This window comes from Cinclus cinclus, chromosome 4 (genome assembly GCF_963662255.1).
Source record: "Cinclus cinclus chromosome 4, bCinCin1.1, whole genome shotgun sequence".
NCBI lineage: Eukaryota > Metazoa > Chordata > Aves > Passeriformes > Cinclidae > Cinclus > Cinclus cinclus.
Window position 1 is genome coordinate 42,827,289 of NC_085049.1, and position 21,161 is coordinate 42,848,449.

Genomic DNA, 21,161 nt, shown 5'->3' on the forward strand with positions numbered 1-21,161 from the left:
ATTGAAAAGTTCAGGTTTAGACTCTCACCTTTCAGTGTTCACTCATGAAACTGGAATCCCATGCTGGAGTTAGTAGTGATAGCATGAGGAAATTTTTGTCAGTGTCTGTTGTTCAATAGTGCTCTGTACAGCAACTGATAGAAATTTCTATTAGTAGTATTTCTAGGTCAGCTTAATTATCTTAAAGTAAATCAGAAAAATGCTTTTCACCACTTAACATGCACATATGAGAAGCCATTCTGTAATACTCATTCTGAAAACCTAAATTTTGCCTCAAGTGAAACAGCACTGCAGTAGGGTCATACCTCTAGTGGTGTTGCTATTTCTCTGAATAATTATTTCAGTTTGTTTTCTCTTTTCTTTTTCACTTCTTTCTGTGTGAGTGTTTCTCATGTCACTTTCTCAAGCATTTCTTTTTCTGCCTTTTTTCCTCCTATGGCCATATTTGACATGCAAAGAGCAGAACAATGCAATGTAATTCTTGAACTGAGTTATGACAGCAGTCTTCTCATAGCAGGCTGTCTTTTGGAATCATAGAATGGCTTGTGTTGGAAGAGACCTTCAAGAGGATCTAGTTCCAGCCCCCTGGCCATGGGCAGGGACACCTTCCAACAGACTAGGTTGCTCGAAGCCTTATTCAGCCTGGCTTTGGAAACTTACACTCCTTACACACCTGATTTTGGAGCCTCAGTCTTGCAACAGGCTACCTGTTTCGTAGATGTTGAAAGCTGCATCTACTGAAGTTCTTTGTCACCTTTATTATACTGGACAATGTTTACCACCCACTTTAATGAGTTAGATTAATGCAGAAATAGTTGCATGTGTGTGACTGGACAGATCACAGAAAATGACATCAGTCTAATTGTGTTAGTGGCAGTGTTTGGTTAACCAGTTGTTTAGCAGCATGAATTTTTGTTTGTCTGTTAAGTGTTACTGTGTTAAAATGCATGCATAAGCTTCTGTGTATTCATATTGCCTAAATTAGTAGTTTATTCTCCACATATTAAAAGCAAGCACACCAAAATGGCAATTACACTGTGAGTCGCCATCCTGGGGACTCTGCTCTCTCCCCGCCCCCCCCCCCCGCCTCCCCCCCCATTGTCTCTTCAGGGAGAACCTGAACTTGTGGGACCTGCTCTTAGTAAGTGTAGATGTCCTTCTCTATGAGGGAGGTGTGTGTGTATATATATATATATATATATATATAATTCCTTGTCATTTTAGCTGCATTTTTTGGCTTCCTCTGTTGGACCCAAAATTTGTTCCTTCCTAGCTGTTGGGTTGGCACCTTGTCAGCTCTTGCCTGATGGGGTTTGTTTTATTCTACTTTGGCATGGAACAGATTCAAATATTGCCATTCTCGTAGATTCTCTTCTTGTGGTTTTTGCATTTCTGAAATCTTGGAAGTTTATTATTGAAATAATTAAACTTTCTAGCTACTGAGTTCTTGCTACAACTATGTAAATAATCCTTAACTTTCAAGTATCTGTCTGACTCTTTACTAAAACGTACATTGTTTCGTCAAGACTGTGTAAATTTGATTAATTCAGAGAATGTAATGAATGTTGCTGTACTTTTCACAAAAACATTACATTCTGACTGGAAATTAGGCAGCTAGCATCAATGAATTGCACATAAGATTATATTTTTGGACAGCAGAGGGAGCTCAGAAATAGTTTATTATTGTTGATTTTTGTTATGAACTGATCAGATTAATCCTGGTGTCTCAAAAATTAAATGTAGAAAAAGGATATTTGCTGATCACAAATATGTGGTTGGTTGATTTTATCACTTTGTTTTTGTGAACAGGAAGCAATGCATCAGGGAATACTGGCTCAGCACAAACTAACCCAGGAGTGCTTGGAATGGGCGGAGGTGCAACTGTATTACCTGCCTTTGAGTACAGAGGCACTTGGATACCCATCCTGAATGTAACAATACAAGGCAGTGCTAAAGCTACATAGTGAGTACCTCTAGTTTCTTGAAAATGTGTACAGCAAGTCTTTTTAATTTGAATTTGATGATGTAAAGATTTTTTTTTTTTTTAACTAGTGAATGTTGAGGTTTTTGTTTCACTGGCAGTGAAGTCTGTTAAGGATTTTCTCTTTGTTGGTGCCATGAGGTGTTCTGGTCATTTTACTGTTTTTTCTGCATGACCTGGATTCTGATTGGAATGTCCCCTGTGGCTTTAGCATCAGTTGGATTTTGTTTTCTTACCTTATTATCTGTATTAACTCTTTCACTTTTAGGCCTCCCTGTAGTATAGAACAATTTTGGAATACATGTTGCTGCAGTTTGTAATGGCAGATGTGAAGGGCATTAAGCAAACAGGACATCAGTGGGTATGAAAAACAGCTTTCCCACACCAACTCTACTGTGTTTACAGTTTTTATTGAGTAGGATATTGTGGTAGATACTGGTCTGGTTGTCATTTCAAACAATATATTGATCTATATACCAAGGCTGGATTCTGAATGCTCCTTAGAATGGCAAATTATTTTGTCATGACTTTGTACAATGAAGATGGTGTTCTGGGTTGAAAGCTGGAAATACTATGTTAAATTTTAAATATTGCAATTTTTTTTCACGTCAGTCAGGACCGTTGAGGGACAAGTGCTTCCAAACCCAATGTACCATCATAAAATTTTGGCTTACTAAAATTCAGTGAAATCTGCAGATAGCCTGGATCTCAATATTTTTAGGGTAGGAGCTCCTTTATCTGTCTTTGAGATGCAGAAAAAAGAAAAATCATCTTCAGATTTCAGTAGTTAATGTGTATATGTTGACTTTTTATTCCAGCAGTGGACGTGAATTTTGTTTTAGTTTACCACCTGTTCTCAGGGAATACAAATTTTTAATTTGGTCAGCTACCTCTACTTTTCTTGCTTTTCTTTTTTCTTACTATTTATTCTTAACTGGCTCAAGAATTTTGTAGGCACTATCATAGTCTCCTGTCCTGCTCTAAACTTGTGTTTTACCTCAAGCGACTCTGATTTTCTCTGCATAATTTTTGCATTGTTTTCTTTTGTATAATATTACAGAGTTGTCACAAGCATTTCAAAGCAGTTTTTTTCTCCTATCTTGTACTTTTGTCTGTAGTCCCTGTATGTAAGTAGATGACTTGCTGCAGTGTGTCACATCCTAGCATCAATTCTCTTCTGCTGCCATTAGATTTTCAGACATGGTCACATCTCATACTTTTATGCAAGTTTCTCCACAGACCACTATGCTTTGTCTTCCCCTTTACTTAAGGCCCTAAACGTTTTTAAGAGAAGACAAACTCTTCAAGACTTTTCATGGCCATTGCCATGTAACAGTAACAACTCAGTTGTAACAGTAAGAGCAACAGTAACAATATAATTTATTCAGTTGTTAGCATTTTCTGTCTTCAAAAGTAAAAGGATGTGACCTCTACCTCCCAAATGTATTGTTACTATAAAACCCACTATTAATTTTAATTAGACTTGTATATGTATTCACACTTAGTTGTATATGGAGAATGAAATGCTGACCACTTGATTTAGCTATACTTCCTGCTCCCCCAGATATCTGAGGCAGCTATCTTCAGGAAATTAGAGGTAATGATTGAAGTGTGGCATTTTTGGGAGAAGGAAAAATCCTTTGTGCAGGCAAGAGTGGTGACACTGGATCATAAAAGTATCTTTGGTATATTTTAGCTGGAATATGTAGCTTTTTTAAGTGTAGTTTGTAGAGGAAAAATTACAAAATAATGATTGTTGTGGTAGCAGTTTTATAGTAGTTTTTATAACAGACTGTCTCTACTTGTATAGATGCTGCTGCTGTATCAGCTACAAATCTTGTTGGATTTGTAACTCAGCAGTTCCTTATGTGCTTTTAAAGTAAAAGATGGAGAAAAGTGGCAATGAGGCTGCTGTTCCAGCATAGTGATGTTTTAATTGCATGCTTTTCAGTAGTGAGTTATGTAGACATATCCTCTTTTTAAAAATTACTTCCATTGTTTATGCATGTAGGTGACGAATATTTGGCCCATGTAATATCTAGCTATGGGCAGGCTTTTCCAGTCATGTGGACTCAAAAGATAATGATAATAGAATGTCTGACTTGTGCTCAATTTGTTATAACTATGTTCACATTGTCATGACTTACTGATATATTTTCTCTGTTGGTTCCTAGATACTTGTATTCTTCTGTATAGTTCTGTTGCAGTGGTTCTAAGTAAAATAATAATACAAGTAGAATTATTCATGATGATTGCTTATATCTGTTAGTTTTTAGAAATGTTTTTTGCAGATCTATAAAAGGGTTTGTACCCTTTTTGTTGCTGTCATATTTAATTTACTTAATGGCTTAAAGGGTTTTCTCTTGAGTTGCAATAAATCTTGAAGGATTGTATTTGGGACCTGTTTGTACTTAACATTCATTTGGAATCTTGTTATTTATTATTGTTTCTAAAAACAGTGGTATTGCTACACAAGTGTCATGTTTTCAATTTTTTTAGTTTGGAGATGCTGGACAAAGTTGAGCCACCTACAATTCCTGAAGGCTATGCAATGTCAGTGGCATTTCACTGTTTGCTGGATCTTGTCCGTGGTATCACTACCATGATCGAAGGAGAGTTGGGAGAGGCAGAAACTGTCATTCAAACCTCAGTAGAGGCAACTTCATTACCAGCACAGTCTTCAGAGCAAGATTTGCAGTCTGTTTCTGACCAGTCAGAGAAAGAACTAGGTATTTGAAAATGCAAACACTATATGAAATACAACAGTTTTACCAAAAACAGATTTTAAAATTTTATGCTTTTTTAGCTTATATTTATTGTTTCTTATTTGTGTATAAAAACTTTCAATGAAGCGTGTTTTATCTTTTTCTGATGAGCAGCAGTACCATGATTTGATGTTCTGCTTTTGGCTTAACACTGAGATCTAAGGTCACAAGAGACTGAATGTCAGAAATGGATTTATGACCATGTTGAAAGAAAAATATATTTCTAGTAACAAGATAAAAATAATGATTTAAGGGAGAAAGTGAGATTGCAGTATATAGAGCAGGACTTCTTTAAAAGCAGAGCTGCTGTGAAGTGAATATTGTCTTTGTGGAGCATATGAGTCTGGGGTCTAAATACACGGGGATCTGTATGTACACAAAGACTTGTGTTGGAACAGTGAGTTTGCTCATACCCCAGGAAGCCGAAGCAGTGCGGCCGAATTTGAGCCGTGGCGCCGGGGCTGCTGGAAGGGCAGCGGGGGAGCAGAGGGCTTTGTCCCGGCGGGGAGCTCTCCGTGGTGCTGCGGAGCACCGGCTCCGTGGAGAGGGAGAGGTGTGCAGATGGGCTGGGCAGATGCCCTTTTGCCAGACCAATGTGTTTTCCCCGATTGAATGAAAGAAACAAATTATAGATACCACAGGAGAGTGTTTTTAATCAACTGCAAAATTGCAGCGAGTTTCTTGCCCCATATTTTTGCACTTCTGAATGTTTATTTTTAGAGACAAAGATAAAAAATGGTTATATATACTGTGGTAAGTTGGATTTTGGTGTGGGTTTTTTATGCTATTTAGGAAAAGCATCGCCTGGTGATTTTTTTTAACCTCATAGATGTACTTTAAATGCAAGTTGTTTAAATAATACTGGTATGAGTATGTTTCTGTATGCACGTATATCTGTGTAAACATACATACAAAAACACTTCAAAAGATGCAGTAGCAAGCATTTTGTTTGTGATACAGTTGAAAGCTGTTAAGGGAACCACTGTGTTTCTGCTATATATATTTCTTTTAAGTTAACAGAGCGGTCTGGGAAGAAATGGTGAATGCTTGTTGGTGTGGTCTTCTGGCTGCTCTGTCCCTCCTACTTGATGCAAGGTATATGGTCTTTCATTTCCCCTTATTTTTCTAAGTTGATATTCCAAGCTATATTTTGAACTGACTTTTGATAGCAGTCGAATTGACAATTTTCAATATAAGTACTGTTCATGGCATCTGAGCAGTCAGGTTTGTGGCTTAGACTGAATGAGTAAATGGCACAGAAGTCTCCAGAAGTCCAACATCAACTTTTAATGTATTTCAGTACAAAGCAATTAAATTGCATTTTTCAAGGGGTTGTATTTAAACTATTTAAATTATTTCTTTTTACTTTGCTTGCATGTTTCAACATATTGAAGAGATTCCATGTCCTGCTTACTTCAAGTAAGGGACTAAGTAATGTCTTGGTTCTTGTTAGTACGATCTAATCTTTAAAGTGGAAAAGGTTTTAACTAGTAAATGTCTATGGTAAATTAATTGACTCTTTTAAAAAGCTTTCTGTAATCAAACACCCTTTTCTGAAATTAATTTTAAATATCTTCTCATAGTCTCATTTGCCAAGTCACTGAGAAGTAAAGTCCAATTTTGAAGGAAGTGGTTCTGAAGAATTTTGTTGATTAGTTATGTTTGTTCTTCAATATATATAGTCTTAATGGGTTTAAAGTATATGTTCTTATGGCTTTCTGTTTTGGTTAGCTGCCTGCTTCTGTGCTCTGTATTAATTCTTGATGAACAATGTGTACTCTTTCAGCACTGATGAGGCTGCCACTGAAAATATTCTAAAAGCAGAATTGACCATGGCTGCCCTTTGTGGAAGACTGGGTCTTGTAACCTCAAGAGATGCCTTTATCACTGCCATTTGCAAAGGATCCTTGCCTCCTCACTATGCCCTTACTGTATTGAACAGCACAACTGCAGCTCTGTCCAGCAAATGTAAATGTATACATTTTTCTTAATTGTGTTTCTTTGTATTGTCCTCTAAACGCAATTTTTTCCAGGATGTGATTCCAAAGCCACAAAGCTGTAGTATTTGGCTATATTGAAGTAAGTTAGAATCTTCAGACAGCACCTAGGTCACCTGCTTTTCAGAACTGGTTAGTCTTGCAGCATTTGATGACTATAATTCTGATCAACCTAAAATTTCCTGAATGAGTCACATATGTCAGAGGTTCAAATTGTAAGGAGATCGGTCTACCATTGTAAAGATCTGCAAAGGATATTAGGCATTCAAAATCTGAAAAGGTCTCGGGGGCAACTTGGATTCTGAAGCTTTGGCTAGAACATCCTGCATTTGTGATGTGCTACAGTCTTTTCTAATGGTCTAGTGATGGTAATATTTATGTGTAAGTGGAAGATCTAAGTTCTGGGCTCTCTTCAGCCTACAAAAAGCTGAATTGGTATGTCCCATCTTATGTAATTCATAATATATGCTGGTTTAGGATGTACTCTGTTACTAACTTTGAAAGTGAATTACTACTTACTAAGAAAAGCAACTACCTGAAGAATATACAGATGAATCTAGCATTAGAGCTCCTAATATAAAACAAAAATATCTTACTGTGTGAACAAGGACCAGCACCCTTACTTCAGTTCAGTGTACCAGCTGAGTGTATTATTAGATTGTAAGTCTGTGAAGAAGTACACATGAATGAGCTACACAGATATCTATAGAAACTAAGTAGGGAACTGCAATTATTTCGTATAGATTGCTCTTCTTTTTATGGTCAAGTGAGTTATAAAATGAGTCTCCCTGAAGTCCCATATTGGAAAAATACCATCATATAGCATCAATGACACCATCGTTTTCTGAATGCACTGGTACAGTGGTAGCACACAGTGTTACTGTTTATACACAATTACTACCAAAAACTGAGTTGACAGTCTAATACTCATGTCTTAATCATAAATATTTCAGTCTTGGAATAAAATGTATGAATGTATTGCAAGCAATGTCTAATAGTTAGAAACAGGGAGTGATTGTTGGATCTTTAACTCTCTAGGACAATGACACTGTAACCTAAATATAGCTAAAAGTCTCAAAGTGAGGTGTATTAAAGCTAAACAACTGTAAAAAAATTTTCTGAAGTCTGTTTGCCAGAAGGTGGTTCTTACTGTAAGTACTGGATTTTAAATTTAGATTTTTTTTTTCCTTCTCTTTTCAATTTTCCTCCAGCATACTCAATTCAGGGACAGAATGTTCAAATGATTAGTCCCTCAAGTGAGTCTCACCAGCAAGTTGTAGCAGTAGGGCAACCCTTAGCTCTTCAGCCACAGGGAACAGTTATGGTAAGTACAACTTGTAAGTGATCTTACTTTGCTTTACTACTTCTTCCTGCATCTCAGCATATCTTAAAACCAGGCTACAGATACACAGCATTCTTACAAATAATGATCAGCTGAACTCTTGTCCTAAGCCTTTGATTTGGAACAGCCCTGGACAGTAAAGTTATTTAATTGCAAAGAAGTCTTATTCTTGTTTTTTTCTGACTTTTAGCTCAGAAGTTCTTATCTATTCCATTTGGAAAACTCTAGATCTCAGCTGTGTTAAGTGCATATTTGTGAAGGCTGATTTTTTGGAGGTGATGCAGTTAAGCTGGAGTACCTGAACTTGTGTCCGATAATAATGTGAAACTGGGAGGAGAAGGAAGTGGTCAAATCATAGAATGGTTTGGGATGGAAAGGACCTTGAAGATGATCTCACTCCAGCCCACTGGTCATGTGCAGGGGCACCTTCTGCTAGATCACCTTGCTCAGAGCCCCATCCAACATGGGCTTGAACAGTGCCAGGGATGGGGCATCCACTATTTCCCTAGGCAACCTGTTCCAGTGCCTCACCAGCCTCACAGTAAAGAGTATTTCCTAATACTGAAACCTGTTCTTTTTCCATTTGAACCCATTCTCTCTTGTCATGTAACTACATGCTCTTGTAAATAGTCTTGCCCTGTTTTTCGTGAAGTTCCCTTCAGGTACTGGAAGGCTGCAATTAGGTCATCCCTAAGCCTTCTGTTTTCCAGGCTGAACAATCCCAATCCTCTTAGCCTTTCCTTTTAGGAGAGGTGTTCCCCCCCCCCCTCTAGACATCTTGGTGGCCCTCCAGCAGATTTATGTCCTGCCAATGTTGGGGACCTCAGAGCTGGATGCAGCATGCAAGTACTCATATTCAGCCTCACCACGATAAGCCTGAGAGAAGGAGGAGAAATACTGAACTACTTCTCTAAAGAAAATACATTTAACTAGTGCAAGCAAAATGTAGTTTTAAGGCACGTCAGTAAAAATTAGAAGTTTGCTAGAAACACTTATCATTGTGGAATGATAAAAATTGGATGGCTGTATGGTGGTTGTTTTTTTTTTTTCTGTAGCTGACATCAAAAAATATCCAGTGTATGAGGACATTACTCAACTTAGCTCATTTCCATGGAGCTGTTCTTGGTACATCATGGCAACTTGTTCTGGCTACCCTTCAGGTAATATTTCCCTCACAGGAAATATTTATGCCTTGTTGTTATGCCTTGGTGTTTTGCTATAATTTGGTTTTCAGTTGCTCAGTGAGCAATAGAAAAACCTCTTGAGTTTTCTCATGGTGTACTGTAAATTGCCGTGAATAAGTACTATAGCATTTCTCTTCCATTCTGTTTGGCTGGAAGGTTGGTGGCATGCTTGAGTACAGTGCTAATTTCTTCTCTGCCTGAAAAATGATCCTTTTGTATTTTGTAGCATCTTGTGTGGATTCTGGGACTGAAGCCTAGTGTTGGGGGTGCATTAAAACCTGGAAGAGCTGTGGAAGGGCCAAGCACAGTAAGCATGATTGTTTGTTTTTCAGTTAATAATTATATAGTATTTTCCATTGCAATCCATAAGACGTATTTCTGCCTTTTTTTCAAGGTTCTGACTACAGCAGTTATGACTGATCTGCCATCTATATCCAGCATGATTTCAAAGCTTTTTGAAAACTCACAGTAAGAAACCTTATCTTGTAATTAAAATAGTATGTATATAGTATGTATATAGTATGTATAGTATATAATAGTGCATATATCAAACTTGACAGTGTTTTGATAGCAGTTATTTTTCAGGTACCTTGATGATGTGTCTTTACATCACTTAATAAATGCCCTTTGCTCCTTGTCCCTGGAAGCCATGGATATGGCCTATGGAAACAATAAGGTATAAATAGAGTTGTTTATTTTTTTTAAATGTTTTTATGAAACAGGCAAAAGATGTGTACATTTATCCTTTAAGCTAACTATTTCTAAAATTAAAACCAGTAGTACCTTTGATGCTCTAGATTAAAAAATAAAATATGAAGCAGAGAATGTCTTGTTTTTAATGGTTCATACAGTTACTAGATTCTCTAAACATCCTCACTGTGTTCCTGTGCTTTTTAGTTAAGGAATGTTGTGTGTTTCCATTAACAAGATTGTGGGTGGATGAAACTCTTAAAATCCCTTGTAATATCAGAGTTTAGGGATGCTGAGTAGCACAGTATGTCCTGTGAGATGCTGGTGTTCAATTCAATTTTCTTTTACAATGTACTTCAGAGAAAGCCTGACAATTAGGTATTTAAAAACCTGATAAGTCATATTTACCTGGGAAAACCATAGTTAGTATTCATTTCAGCTTCAGTAAGCAACCTTTAGCCCAGAAAGGTTGAAGACCATGTCATTTGGTAAAATTGAATATGTATTCTCCTAGTCATAATCTTATCCCAGAGGAGAGTTTCTGAAAGTTGGTCCTTAATCTGTTACACTAAAGATAATGAAGGCAGAGAACATGTTTAATAATATTTTGCTATTACTGCAACAGAGAATGAAATTAATAAGCAGAGTTTGTGTTTAAAATCAGTTGAAAATTAGAGTAAGAAATGAGCAGAAATGTGAAGAGATAATGATTTCAGTGCAACAGTCATTTTGACTGTAGAGTGGTTTTTAAAAAAAGTAAAATCGAGGCTTTTCACAAATATTTGCAGATATATTTGATGAATGGAAAATGTATAGTATTCCTGCAGAGCATTTGTGAAGCAAATTAAAGAATTGGGATATTATGAAATGAAGTATTCCAGCTTGTTTCACATATGATTTGAAGTAGAAAAGTTGCGGTGGGGAAAGGGCTGTTTTTCTGGCTGAGCGTGTTGCAGAGCTGCTTGGATGGAGGGCTGAGCGGAGGCGCGTTTGTTCCGCGCCCGCAGTGCTGGCTTTGCTCGGGCTGCTGCCCCCGTGTGGCCTCCTGCGGCACTGCCCTTGCCGCGGGACCTTCCCGGCCTGTGGAGCCCGCTGCGCCTCAGCTCAGAAATGACCCCCTAGCAGAATGCTCTCGCCTTGTCGCAGTAACCTCACCGTCATGTGTTCAAATTACGCTTTATTAAGGAACCATCACTTTTTGCTGTTGCTAAATTACTGGAAACGGGACTAGTTAACATGCGCAGGATTGAGATTCTTTGGAGACCTCTGACCGGTCATCTTCTGGAGGTAACTAATGGCTTTTATCACTTGTACTAGAATTTAGTTTGTATTAATGAAGACCTTGTGGAAATATGCTTTTAATGTGTAATTTTAAAAAACATTCTAAATTGTGATTATATATTTTGGTTTAGGCACTTTATTTTTGCCACTTGAATGCATTGTGGTTAGAATTTAAAAGTGAATTTACATATTTGAATTACACTATTTTAATATCTTGTGATAACTTTGCTTTAGAGTGCCATCAGTCTTTATATGGTTTTGACACAACGTCGTTTAAAAAGATCAAGTAATTATACTTCATATATTTGTTCTAATTAAGGTAGTGCAAACATGTCTTACTGTTTCACACAGTATAAATATCTAGGAAGATAGAATTGAAGCCAGGAGATTTACTAAGAAAGGATTGTTTGGTTGTTTCATTTTAATATTTAAGCTAACTTCTGAATGCTTTATTTAAGCGAATACTGTTCATGTATAAAAATGTCATAATCCTATTATAATTTCTTTAGAATTTTAACCTCAACACAAAAAATATACTTTATCAAGGAAAAAACCTTGCATTTTGAATTTAAAACTAAAAACAGATGCTTGAATGTAACTGTAGTTTTAATTCTCTGCACACACATGTAGGAGAAAAAATTGTTTTAGAGTGGGTAAAGGAGAAGGCTTTTCTTCCTCCTAATCCAGAATGTATCAGACACTTCCTTAATACCTGTGCATTGTTCCAACCAATATCAAGGATTGGCCATTGGTCTATTTATGCCACATATTGCTTTATCTAGGAGAAAAAAATTGGATACTTCTGGGTTTAAAGACTTAAAGCACAGACATCTCTTTCTCTTTATTATTTGCCGTACAAGACAATAATGTTCACTAACCACATCCTGAGTACTTGGTTCTGGAACTGGTTATCTGGACAGAATCAGAACATCAAGTACTTAAAATTCTCACTTTTTATTTTATATAAAGTTTTAAAAATGTAAGTAAATTAGGAGAGTGGCTATTTCTTGTCGAGATTTTTAAACATAAAACTAGCTCTTCTATATTGTTCTTCTTTGCAGTTTGGCTAGTGGTTGATAAGAGAATGGTCTAGCAATAAAAGTCATCAGCCTTCTTTATGATATTGCCTTGGACTTGACTCTGGGTTCTCACACCAGAGCTAGGGCTGGAAGGGTGGGTGGGAATAATTATGTAGTGGTCAATGAAACTATACACCTCCCATATTAGTTTGAGGGTAATGTATTAGATGCAGCACAGTTCATACTACCTATCTAAGAAATGAATAAGCACAATGTTTTTAATTTGTATATTCTAAAAAAAGCAATCAGCAAAGTTGTTAGGTTTAGAGAATTTAGAGAGACAGAGAAAGGAAGGTATGCGTTTGGAACTCAAGTTTAAAGATGCTCACTATTGCTTTGTCAAGTTTTTAAAATGGAGCGTGAGATTTATCTTCAATATGTAGTTACTTTTTGTATTTGAGAGTATAGAAGACACTTTCTTTGTTGCCTACTGTCATGTTCCTCACTTGATTATGTTAAGCAGTGTGTGAAACTTCCAATTTTGTAGCTTTAGGTTAAGTTAAACTTGAGAGTCTTAGGCATTTATTGAAGGGTTGTTTGGTGCTTTTTAGTCAATCATTATCAGAATTAGCAGTTAGTTTATTAATTTTGGATAATTTATTTACTTGAATTGTAGTATATATGTAATTTTCATTATGTTTCCTTCTGTCTTTCCCTGCTTCCAATTGCTTCCTTGTTCAGAAGGTATGTCTATCTGAAAGATAAATTTCTTGTTTTACTATGAAGCCACATTTTATAATTTAGAGATTTATTGTATTATTCTTATGCTATTATATGTACATTCTAATATAATTAAAATACCAGCTTTTAATATATTATATATGTTGGTTAAATAAAAATTACTTTAAACAAAACATTGCTGTGTTTCCAGGTCTGTCAGCATCCCAACTCCAGAATGAGAGAATGGGGAGCAGAAGCTTTAACTTCTCTGATTAAAGCAGGACTGACATTCAGACATGATCCTCCATTATCTCAAAATCAGGTAAATTTAAGAGCAGATGCTTTCCTCCTTCATTCTTAAAGCAACTTTACTAATGAGTATATAAAGTCTGTAGCTATAACACTTAGATGTAACTATTGTGAACATGCATTCTAATAAACTGTCCTCTTTCATTTTTCAAATACCTAACTAAGAGTGATGCTTGCATATTATGTCCATTTCTTAGAACAAATTATGGGTCACCCTCATGAGTGCAAAACACTTCAGAATGTTTAATAGTATATATGTGATGCTGTGGGAGGTAAAAAAGGGGTTGCCTAACCTTCTAAATTACAGCTGTTCAATCCATGATTAATAAAGCTTTCTAATATTTCTACTGAGACTCATTAGATATTTTTTCCAAGGTCTCTTGAGTAGGAAGCTGAGTGTAACCCTGCTAAGTGAGCATGAAGTTGCATGACACTTTTTATGCAACGTAGCAGCATCTGTAGCTGCTTCCTGAGGAGCCTGGAGAACAGGACTCAGGAAGGTAGATTTTCTGCAAAGACCCTTTGTGGTTTGAATTTGAGCATTTTGTGAGTGCGCTGCTGAATTAATTCAATTAATTCTTTAATTTGTACTGTATGTTTTCACTTGCACATAAAAATAGTTAAGAATCAGTTAAATGTTAGCATCCTTAATATGCTTTACTGTTTACTTTTAGAGACTGCAGTTGCTTTTATTGAATCCACTAAAGGAGCTGTCAAACATTACTCATCCTGATATCAGGATCAAGCAGTTGGAGTGTGTACTACAGATTTTACAGAGTCAGGGTGACAGCTTAGGACCTGGTTGGCCATTGGTGCTTGGAGTCATGGGGGCAATCCAAAGTGATCAGGGGTAAGTGGTGGAAATAAAATTTTAAACTCATGTAAGATAAGTAGAAAAAGTTCTTCTTATATTTTTGTACTTTAATAGCCACTTCAATAATCTTAGTTTCCTTGTGATTTTTGGCTTGCGAAAGATTTTACTCAGCAAAAATACACTTTTTAAAGCACACTTTATTTTACTGGATCAATCTTCCAAAAGACCAGAATATTATTCCACTCTAGATTCTCCTGTAGCCAACATGCATTATGCACTGAGGACTACTCAGTGTGTATCATTTCATTTTTTCTTGACCATCTGGTGGACACATCTCTGGTGCTTACTGATACTTCTGTGTGAATCAGCTGTTGCTCAGTTTATCTGTTGTTTCTTTTTCTTCTTAAATCATCCAGTAGTCTCTAGTGTGTGTTTTCTTCTGATCGCTCTCTCTTTTTCTTGAAGCCTTCCTACCTAAATGGTTGCTGGTAGCAGAAGGATGGAAGATTATTTACTGGCTGTGGGTGAATCCCTTGACTTACACAATTGACTCTGTTGCCAGCAGAGGTGGACTTGTTCTCTGCCCACAAGGGAAAGTGAGAGATGAAGTTGCAAGGAGTATTTATGAAATGAGCAGTGAATTGAACATCTGCTTTTGCAACTGTAAGCACCAAGAATTATACCCACACACTCAAACCATATTTATTGTTTTTGGACACTAGTCAAAACTGGCAGCAGGATAGGTCATCATACAACTCTAGTGTTAGTAGAATTTTCCTTGGCATATCTCTCCTTTTGTCCCACCTTAGCTTTAGTCTTCTGGTCATATAAAAACCTAAAGCCTCTTCAAATGCTTGAAGGATTTTGCTCTTGGACCAGTATTGTTTGCACTGGCAGTAGTAACTACCAGAATTCCCAAGGAATTTGACATTCTTGTTTGTGAGCATCCTCTTATTTGTAATTAAGCTTCCTTTGGTAGTTGTTTCCACACTTGGTGCAATGTGTTCCTGCATGCCTTTTGATTTTCACTATTGTTAGTGATGGATGAGAACCACCACAAATTCCTTCTCAAGACAGTCTTCAGATCCCATTAAATCTCAAATCCATATCTCACTGGCTCATATCTCAAGATGTTACTAGCATCTTGTGTTATATCTTAGTCTCCTCCTTCAAAGCATATGGAATAATCTGCTTCAATTACATACCACTGTTTGTCCACATCATATTAAGTACAGTAGGAAAAAATTAAGCATGCCTTCTTTTCCGTGAGAAAGAGTTTAATTTCTTACCTAAGTTATAGCTGTGAGCACAAGATGGAGCTGCTTTTATCATACTTTAAATGTTAACTTACTGACCACAAGACTTTCTTCACAAGTGTCTTCCCTATGATTAGTGAACATTCTGGATTCCAGAACAGAATCTATTTTGCTTCCTGGAGAATTTCTTTCCAGGCTTTTATAAATACAGAAAATGCTGTTTTGATTGCCAGAAACCATACTTTGGTCACTTCTGGATTGTACAGTACTAGCCTGCCAAACAAAGAAAGCCTGTCTTTGAAAACTTTTTCAGTGGAAAAAAGCCTCTGTTTATTTTAAGCATAGATAATGCCCTATACAATCTGACTAAGCTTAAGTTTTTTTCTATTCATAGTTACCTCTTTGTGATCACCTATAACACCAAGGACAGTTTCACAATTTGAAGAGTGCTATAGCTGTTGCTACTTACATGAGGGACTTTTAAAACCTTTCTTCAAACACATAGTAGTGCGGGACCTTCACTGGGAAAAACTGATCTGAATTTGTTCTTGCAGCCTTGCATTTGAAGTTTAGAAAGATGGGTTATTTTCCCATTAGCTCAGTACTTCAAAATGAGTAGTGGAACGATACTTTGATTTCCTGCCTCCTTCTCTTTTCTTTTAGAGTCCTTGAAGATCACATAGTTATGAAACTTTGTACTGGAGGGGGAACTGCAGCAGTTTTGGGTCTCTTTCACTATATAGACTGCTATATGAGTAATGATGATGGGGGAGAGTACTGTGTGATTTTGTCCTCCGTCAGTATAGTATTGATAAATACTTTGGTCTTACATGGTAGGATGGATGTTTCTCTGGAGTATTCATCATATTAGAGATTTATTAGTTATACCATTATTGTCCATGTGAAGTTTCTTGTGTATTCCTCTGGTATTTGTATCGTGTTGGCTGTTACAATACAGTGGAAATGTCCCACTTCTGATTTTGATATTGGATTAATAAAAAAAAAATAATTTGTATTTGTGGTATAGGTAACTGGCATATCTGTAGTTTGAAATTTTTTCCCGGTCTATGTATCCTGAAGGACACCAAGCTTCTGTATTACAAAGCTTTGAAATTATTTCTGCTGTACATTAAACATTGAAAAAACCCTGCAGTGAAATTTAAATGCAGCTTCCCTATTTTGTGTTATGTACATGCCACCATTCCTTTTGATTCCTTCATTTTGTCTCTCACTAAATAAGATTTTAGTTGTAAATGCTTGCTGCTTCTGAGAACTCCTTCTTGTAAACCTGTTCTCTACTATATTTTTGTGTTTTTGTTCACTATCTAATTCTGAAGGCCAAGTAATTATTAAGAATCTATTTAATGATAGATATTTTAAAAAGATTTTGTTTGATATAATATGGTACTGAAGCAGGTAAGACTACCACTATTGTTAGCATGCATCTTTCCTAATAAATAAGAACAAATTCTGCCCATCTGTTTGGCATACTTGAAGTAATTAAGTAATTTGTAACTGCTGATAAAAGAAGTTCTTCAGAACAGCTTACTCTGTGGAAGATTATCATGCTTAAATTAAGCTTTTTTTGGTCAATTTTGGCTTTTTATAATGTTCTGGCTAGCACATTTGAACTAACAAGTCTTAGAACTATAAAACAGAGAAATGGACTTCACTATATAGAATTAGCTGGAAAGTCTAAAATTCAACTCCACAGATAGTTAACATGGACTAAACCTCTTAATCAGAATTTTAAGCTTCAACCTAAAATTATGTCTCAAAAAAACCCATTTAAAATGGTGCGAACTTTTCTCAAAAATACTAATTTGATATTTATCTTTTAGTATTTAATACAAATTTGCGGTAGTAAAAATATTTTCATGCTCTTGAAGAAATGTGAGATGAGCTTGTGTGTGCACTTTGTTTTTCTTTTGCTCTTTTTAAGAGAGTCCCTAATACGGACAGCATTCCAGTGTCTTCAGCTGGTTGTGACTGACTTCCTTCCTACAATGCCGTGTACTTGTCTGCAGATAGTTGTTGAAGTTGCAGGAAGCTTTGGACTTCACAATCAAGAGCTAAATATTAGTTTAACTTCAATTGGTTTGCTGGTGAGTTTTTTATTAACCTACAGTGGTGCTGATTCTGGCTTTCATTTTTGCTTTTCTATTTTAATGAAAACTTATCTGTAGTCAGTTGTACAAATGAAAACTACAACCTAACTTTTTAGGTTCTTACTGAACTCCCATGCTGTTATTTGGAATCATAGGTAAATTGAGTGAGCCTGCATCTTACCTTTAATCTCCATGATTTGTGGCTTACTAAAAGAAATAGTATTGCGTTGTAACCACATTAGTCAGTATCTTAATTTGAATAATTTTTTTAGTGCCCCCTTTAACGGGAAATTAAAAGCTGAGAAAGAGGAGTAATTTTTGGATCTTGCAATACTTATGTGCTGATCTTATTTCACCAATGTAGGGAAATTAATATCTTGATGTACTTTGCAAAATACTTTGTGAAAATAAGAGACCATTTATTTCATGATCATTAAGAGCATTACCCTGTTTTCATTGTACAACATCAATGTCTTATTTATTTTGTAGTGGAATATTTCAGATTATTTTTTCCAAAGAGGTGAAATAATTGAAAAGGAGCTAAACAAAGAAGAAGCAGTGTTGCAGAAACAGGCAGAAGAAAAGGGAGTGATGCTGAACAGACCTTTTCATCCTGCATCACCATTTGACTGTCTTTGGTTATGCTTGTATGCCAAACTTGGAGAACTGTGTGTGGATCCCCGACCTGCAGTTAGAAAGAGCGCTGGGCAGACATTGTTTTCTACTATTGGTGCTCATGGAACTTTACTGCAACATTCAACGTGGCACACAGTAGTATGGAAGGTATGATGTGTAAGTTTCCTCTGAAGGTTTTGTGAAGAGCATTTACATTTTAATAACCATTACCCATTTACTATTTAATAATCATTATCACTTAGATAATTTATTAGACTTTTTAAAGATAAGGTGGCAGAAATCTGATCTCTTGGGTTTTGGCTATTTTTTTTACACTTTGTCTTCTCTGGCCTTTAAAGCCTCTTCTAAAATATAATGTTAATATCCTAATTATTTATTTTTTACTCAGGAGTTTGATAAAAAGATAGTTTCCTTCCTACAAGAATGAATGACCTATCTTTCGTGTGACAATGGAGATGTTTGAGGGTCGTGTGACTGGGCTGATCTGGTATTAGATGGGCTTGCTTTGCATTCTGTTTTGAATCTTTTGAGACGATCGGTCAAATTCTGTGTTCTGAGTCATGGTCATGTTTGTTGTGCTTTATGGAAACTTTAGGCTATATTTGAGCCTGCCTGTTGTACCTGTGAAATGTCTGAGATGTGCTACTTTTACTGCTCTGTTGGTGCTGGCACTGTTCTTGATAGGTTTGAGTGTGCTATTTCCTGTCCTTCTCAAGTGGCCATCAGTTGAGTGATTGTTAATCTTTGCTGCTGTGGAAACTGTTTAGAACAAGGGAATTTTCAGGGTGACACAGTGATAGAAAGGATAATGAAAGAATTACTGGGTTTTTTGTTGTTTTACTATGAATCATCTTTGTTATTTGAAAAGTTGCATTTTTCATCCTATTTCTGGCTATTACAGGTCTTATTTCACCTGCTGGATAGGGTTCGAGAATCTTCTACAACAGCTGACAAAGAGAAGATTGAATCAGGAGGAGGCAACATTCTCATTCATCATTCAAGAGATACAGCTGAGAAACAGTGGGCTGAGACATGGGTATTAACACTGGCTGGAGTTGCAAGAATATTTAACACTAGAAGATACTTACTGCAGCCTCTAGGTAAAATTTATAGCTACTTAAAAGACACAATGATGAACTTCCTGCTTTTGTATGTTCTTTTTAGTTAAAGTACTGGGCAAGAATCTTTAATCTTAGCTCAGAAATGTTTTTTGTTGTGTCACCTCAGATGTTATGAAAATTATGAAGTTAATAATTCATGCTCTGTAGAGCCAAAAATTGTAAGTACAGATTTCCTCTTCTGTATCACAGTACTTGAGATTACACTCAGTAGTCACAATTTAAGTAGCTTTAAATTATAGTAGACCAATAACAATAATTCTTTGTTCTTGTCAGAACATGCTTTTCCTTTTGTCTGTCTAAGGGAATGCAACACTTGGCTGGAACTCCTCTGTGGCATCAGTGTGTCAAATTTAATAGTACTCTTAGAATGTAAAGAGAACTTTCCTGTAAGGTCAGTGAAGTATTGTACACTTAGATTGTTCAGCTGTTTTTAGTAATATTTTACAATAGCTTGGTAATTTCTACGAGGAAAAACTGCAGAAGGAATAGGGAATGTATAGCTTGCAAAGAAAAGTCCTCATTAGATTAATCTATGTTCAGCATCCTATAGTTCACAATTAATGTATATTAATTGGATATAAGTTGTATTTCATTTTGGTCATTTGTGATACAGGTATCAACATATTAGCAGCTAGTAAATATATTAGTCATTTACAGAAATGTAGTAGAATTTAAGCTGTGTTAAACTTGAGCTAAAACTGAATAAAAAAAATAGAACTATTTTAATTATTCAAACCCTGTAATTAGTAATATAGAAAATTGAAGGTTAAGGCTAAATTTAATGAAAAATGCCTCAAATTAAATCTTTCCACAGTACAATTGTCAGAGTATTTTAATACAAATTCTTTATAAAGGCATTGCATGAGTACAGATTTGACCCTTAATTCCTTGTGTGGGCTTAACCCTTCTTGAAATCAACAAGCATCCAGTATACATAAGAACAAGTCTGTTTCACTGTACTGAATGAAGAAAATGTATTTGACTGGTATGGGATGTGGTATGTGATTTTTTTGCTAGCAAATTTAGCATGAACATAGGTATATTGTTTCGTTCTTCATATTTATGTGTTTTTTTGACATATTCATTCTTTCAGGTTATGGTTGAACTGATATAAAAGTCATTCAAGTGGCCACCTAATCTCTTGAAATTTCTATGTGTTAGAGTAACAAGTTGCAAATTGATTTTCCACCCCCCCTGCCTCTCTCTCTTTTTTTTTTTTTTTAAATAGGAGACTTTTCCCAAGCCTGGGATGTTCTTCTCGATCACATCCAGTCAGCAGCACTTAGCAAAAATAATGAAGTTTCCTTGGCTGCTCTGAAAAGCTTCCAGGAGATCCTACAAATTGTTTCTCCTGTTCGAGACTCTGAGAAGCCTGAGACACCACCTGCCATCAATGTTTCTGTACCTCTGGTGGTAGGGACAGCTGCCACTAGTCTTGGCAGATCATTCATGAGAACTGACTCCATAGGAGAAAGAATAGGAAGATACAATGGATCTGAACTTCCTGTAGTAACAGATGAGATTGAAGATTTGAATCTTTGGTGGGCAGCCTGGAACAGCTGGTATAGGATTGGATCAGAAAGTACAAGGCCTCCAGTTACTTGTGATAAATTGGCTTTCATTCCCAGCCAGCCTTTTCTTACAGCTTTAATTCAAATATTCCCAGCTCTTTACCAACACATCAAAACTGGTTTCAGCATGGATGATCTCCAAAAGCTGGGTGTCATTTTGCATGGTGCTGTTTCAGTTCCAATCAGTTCAGATGCTTCCCCTTTCATCCTTCCATCTTACACTGAAGCAGTTTTGACAAGTTTACAGGAAGCAGTGCTTACAGCTTTAGATGTTTTACAAAAGGTAATAATGCAACTTCTAGTGTGTGAAAGATAAACTACAGTGTGTACTACTTCTTCTGTATAGAACTATAGTCTGGTGATTTAA

General features: G+C 36.2%; 1 protein-coding gene across 7 annotated transcripts in view; it reads left to right on the forward strand.

Annotated features, from left to right (window-relative positions):
- The window catches only part of MON2 (MON2 homolog, regulator of endosome-to-Golgi trafficking), a 65,571-nt gene that overhangs the window by 24,025 nt on the left and 20,385 nt on the right, over positions 1 to 21,161 (forward strand). For 4 of the 7 annotated variants that reach the window (XR_009933157.1, XM_062491967.1, XM_062491969.1 and 1 more), the window contains 16 exons: positions 1,810 to 1,963; positions 4,481 to 4,710; positions 5,760 to 5,841; positions 6,533 to 6,720; positions 7,955 to 8,067; positions 9,141 to 9,245; positions 9,496 to 9,576; positions 9,664 to 9,737; positions 9,855 to 9,945; positions 11,145 to 11,246; positions 13,191 to 13,301; positions 13,963 to 14,138; positions 17,301 to 17,463; positions 17,956 to 18,249; positions 19,004 to 19,202; positions 20,452 to 21,077. Coding sequence is in view for 6 of the 7 variants with exons in the window: in XM_062491967.1 (XP_062347951.1) it covers positions 1,810 to 1,963; positions 4,481 to 4,710; positions 5,760 to 5,841; positions 6,533 to 6,720; positions 7,955 to 8,067; positions 9,141 to 9,245; positions 9,496 to 9,576; positions 9,664 to 9,737; positions 9,855 to 9,945; positions 11,145 to 11,246; positions 13,191 to 13,301; positions 13,963 to 14,138; positions 17,301 to 17,463; positions 17,956 to 18,249; positions 19,004 to 19,202; positions 20,452 to 21,077 (2,789 nt within the window). In the remaining variant the exon portion in view is untranslated. Of the gene's footprint in view, positions 1 to 1,809; positions 1,964 to 4,480; positions 4,711 to 5,759; positions 5,842 to 6,532; positions 6,721 to 7,952; positions 8,068 to 9,140; positions 9,246 to 9,495; positions 9,577 to 9,663; positions 9,738 to 9,854; positions 9,946 to 11,144; positions 11,247 to 13,190; positions 13,302 to 13,962; positions 14,139 to 17,300; positions 17,464 to 17,955; positions 18,250 to 19,003; positions 19,203 to 20,451; positions 21,078 to 21,161 lie in introns of all 7 variants that reach the window. The other 3 variants (XM_062491968.1, XM_062491970.1, XM_062491971.1) reach the window with 2 other exon arrangements.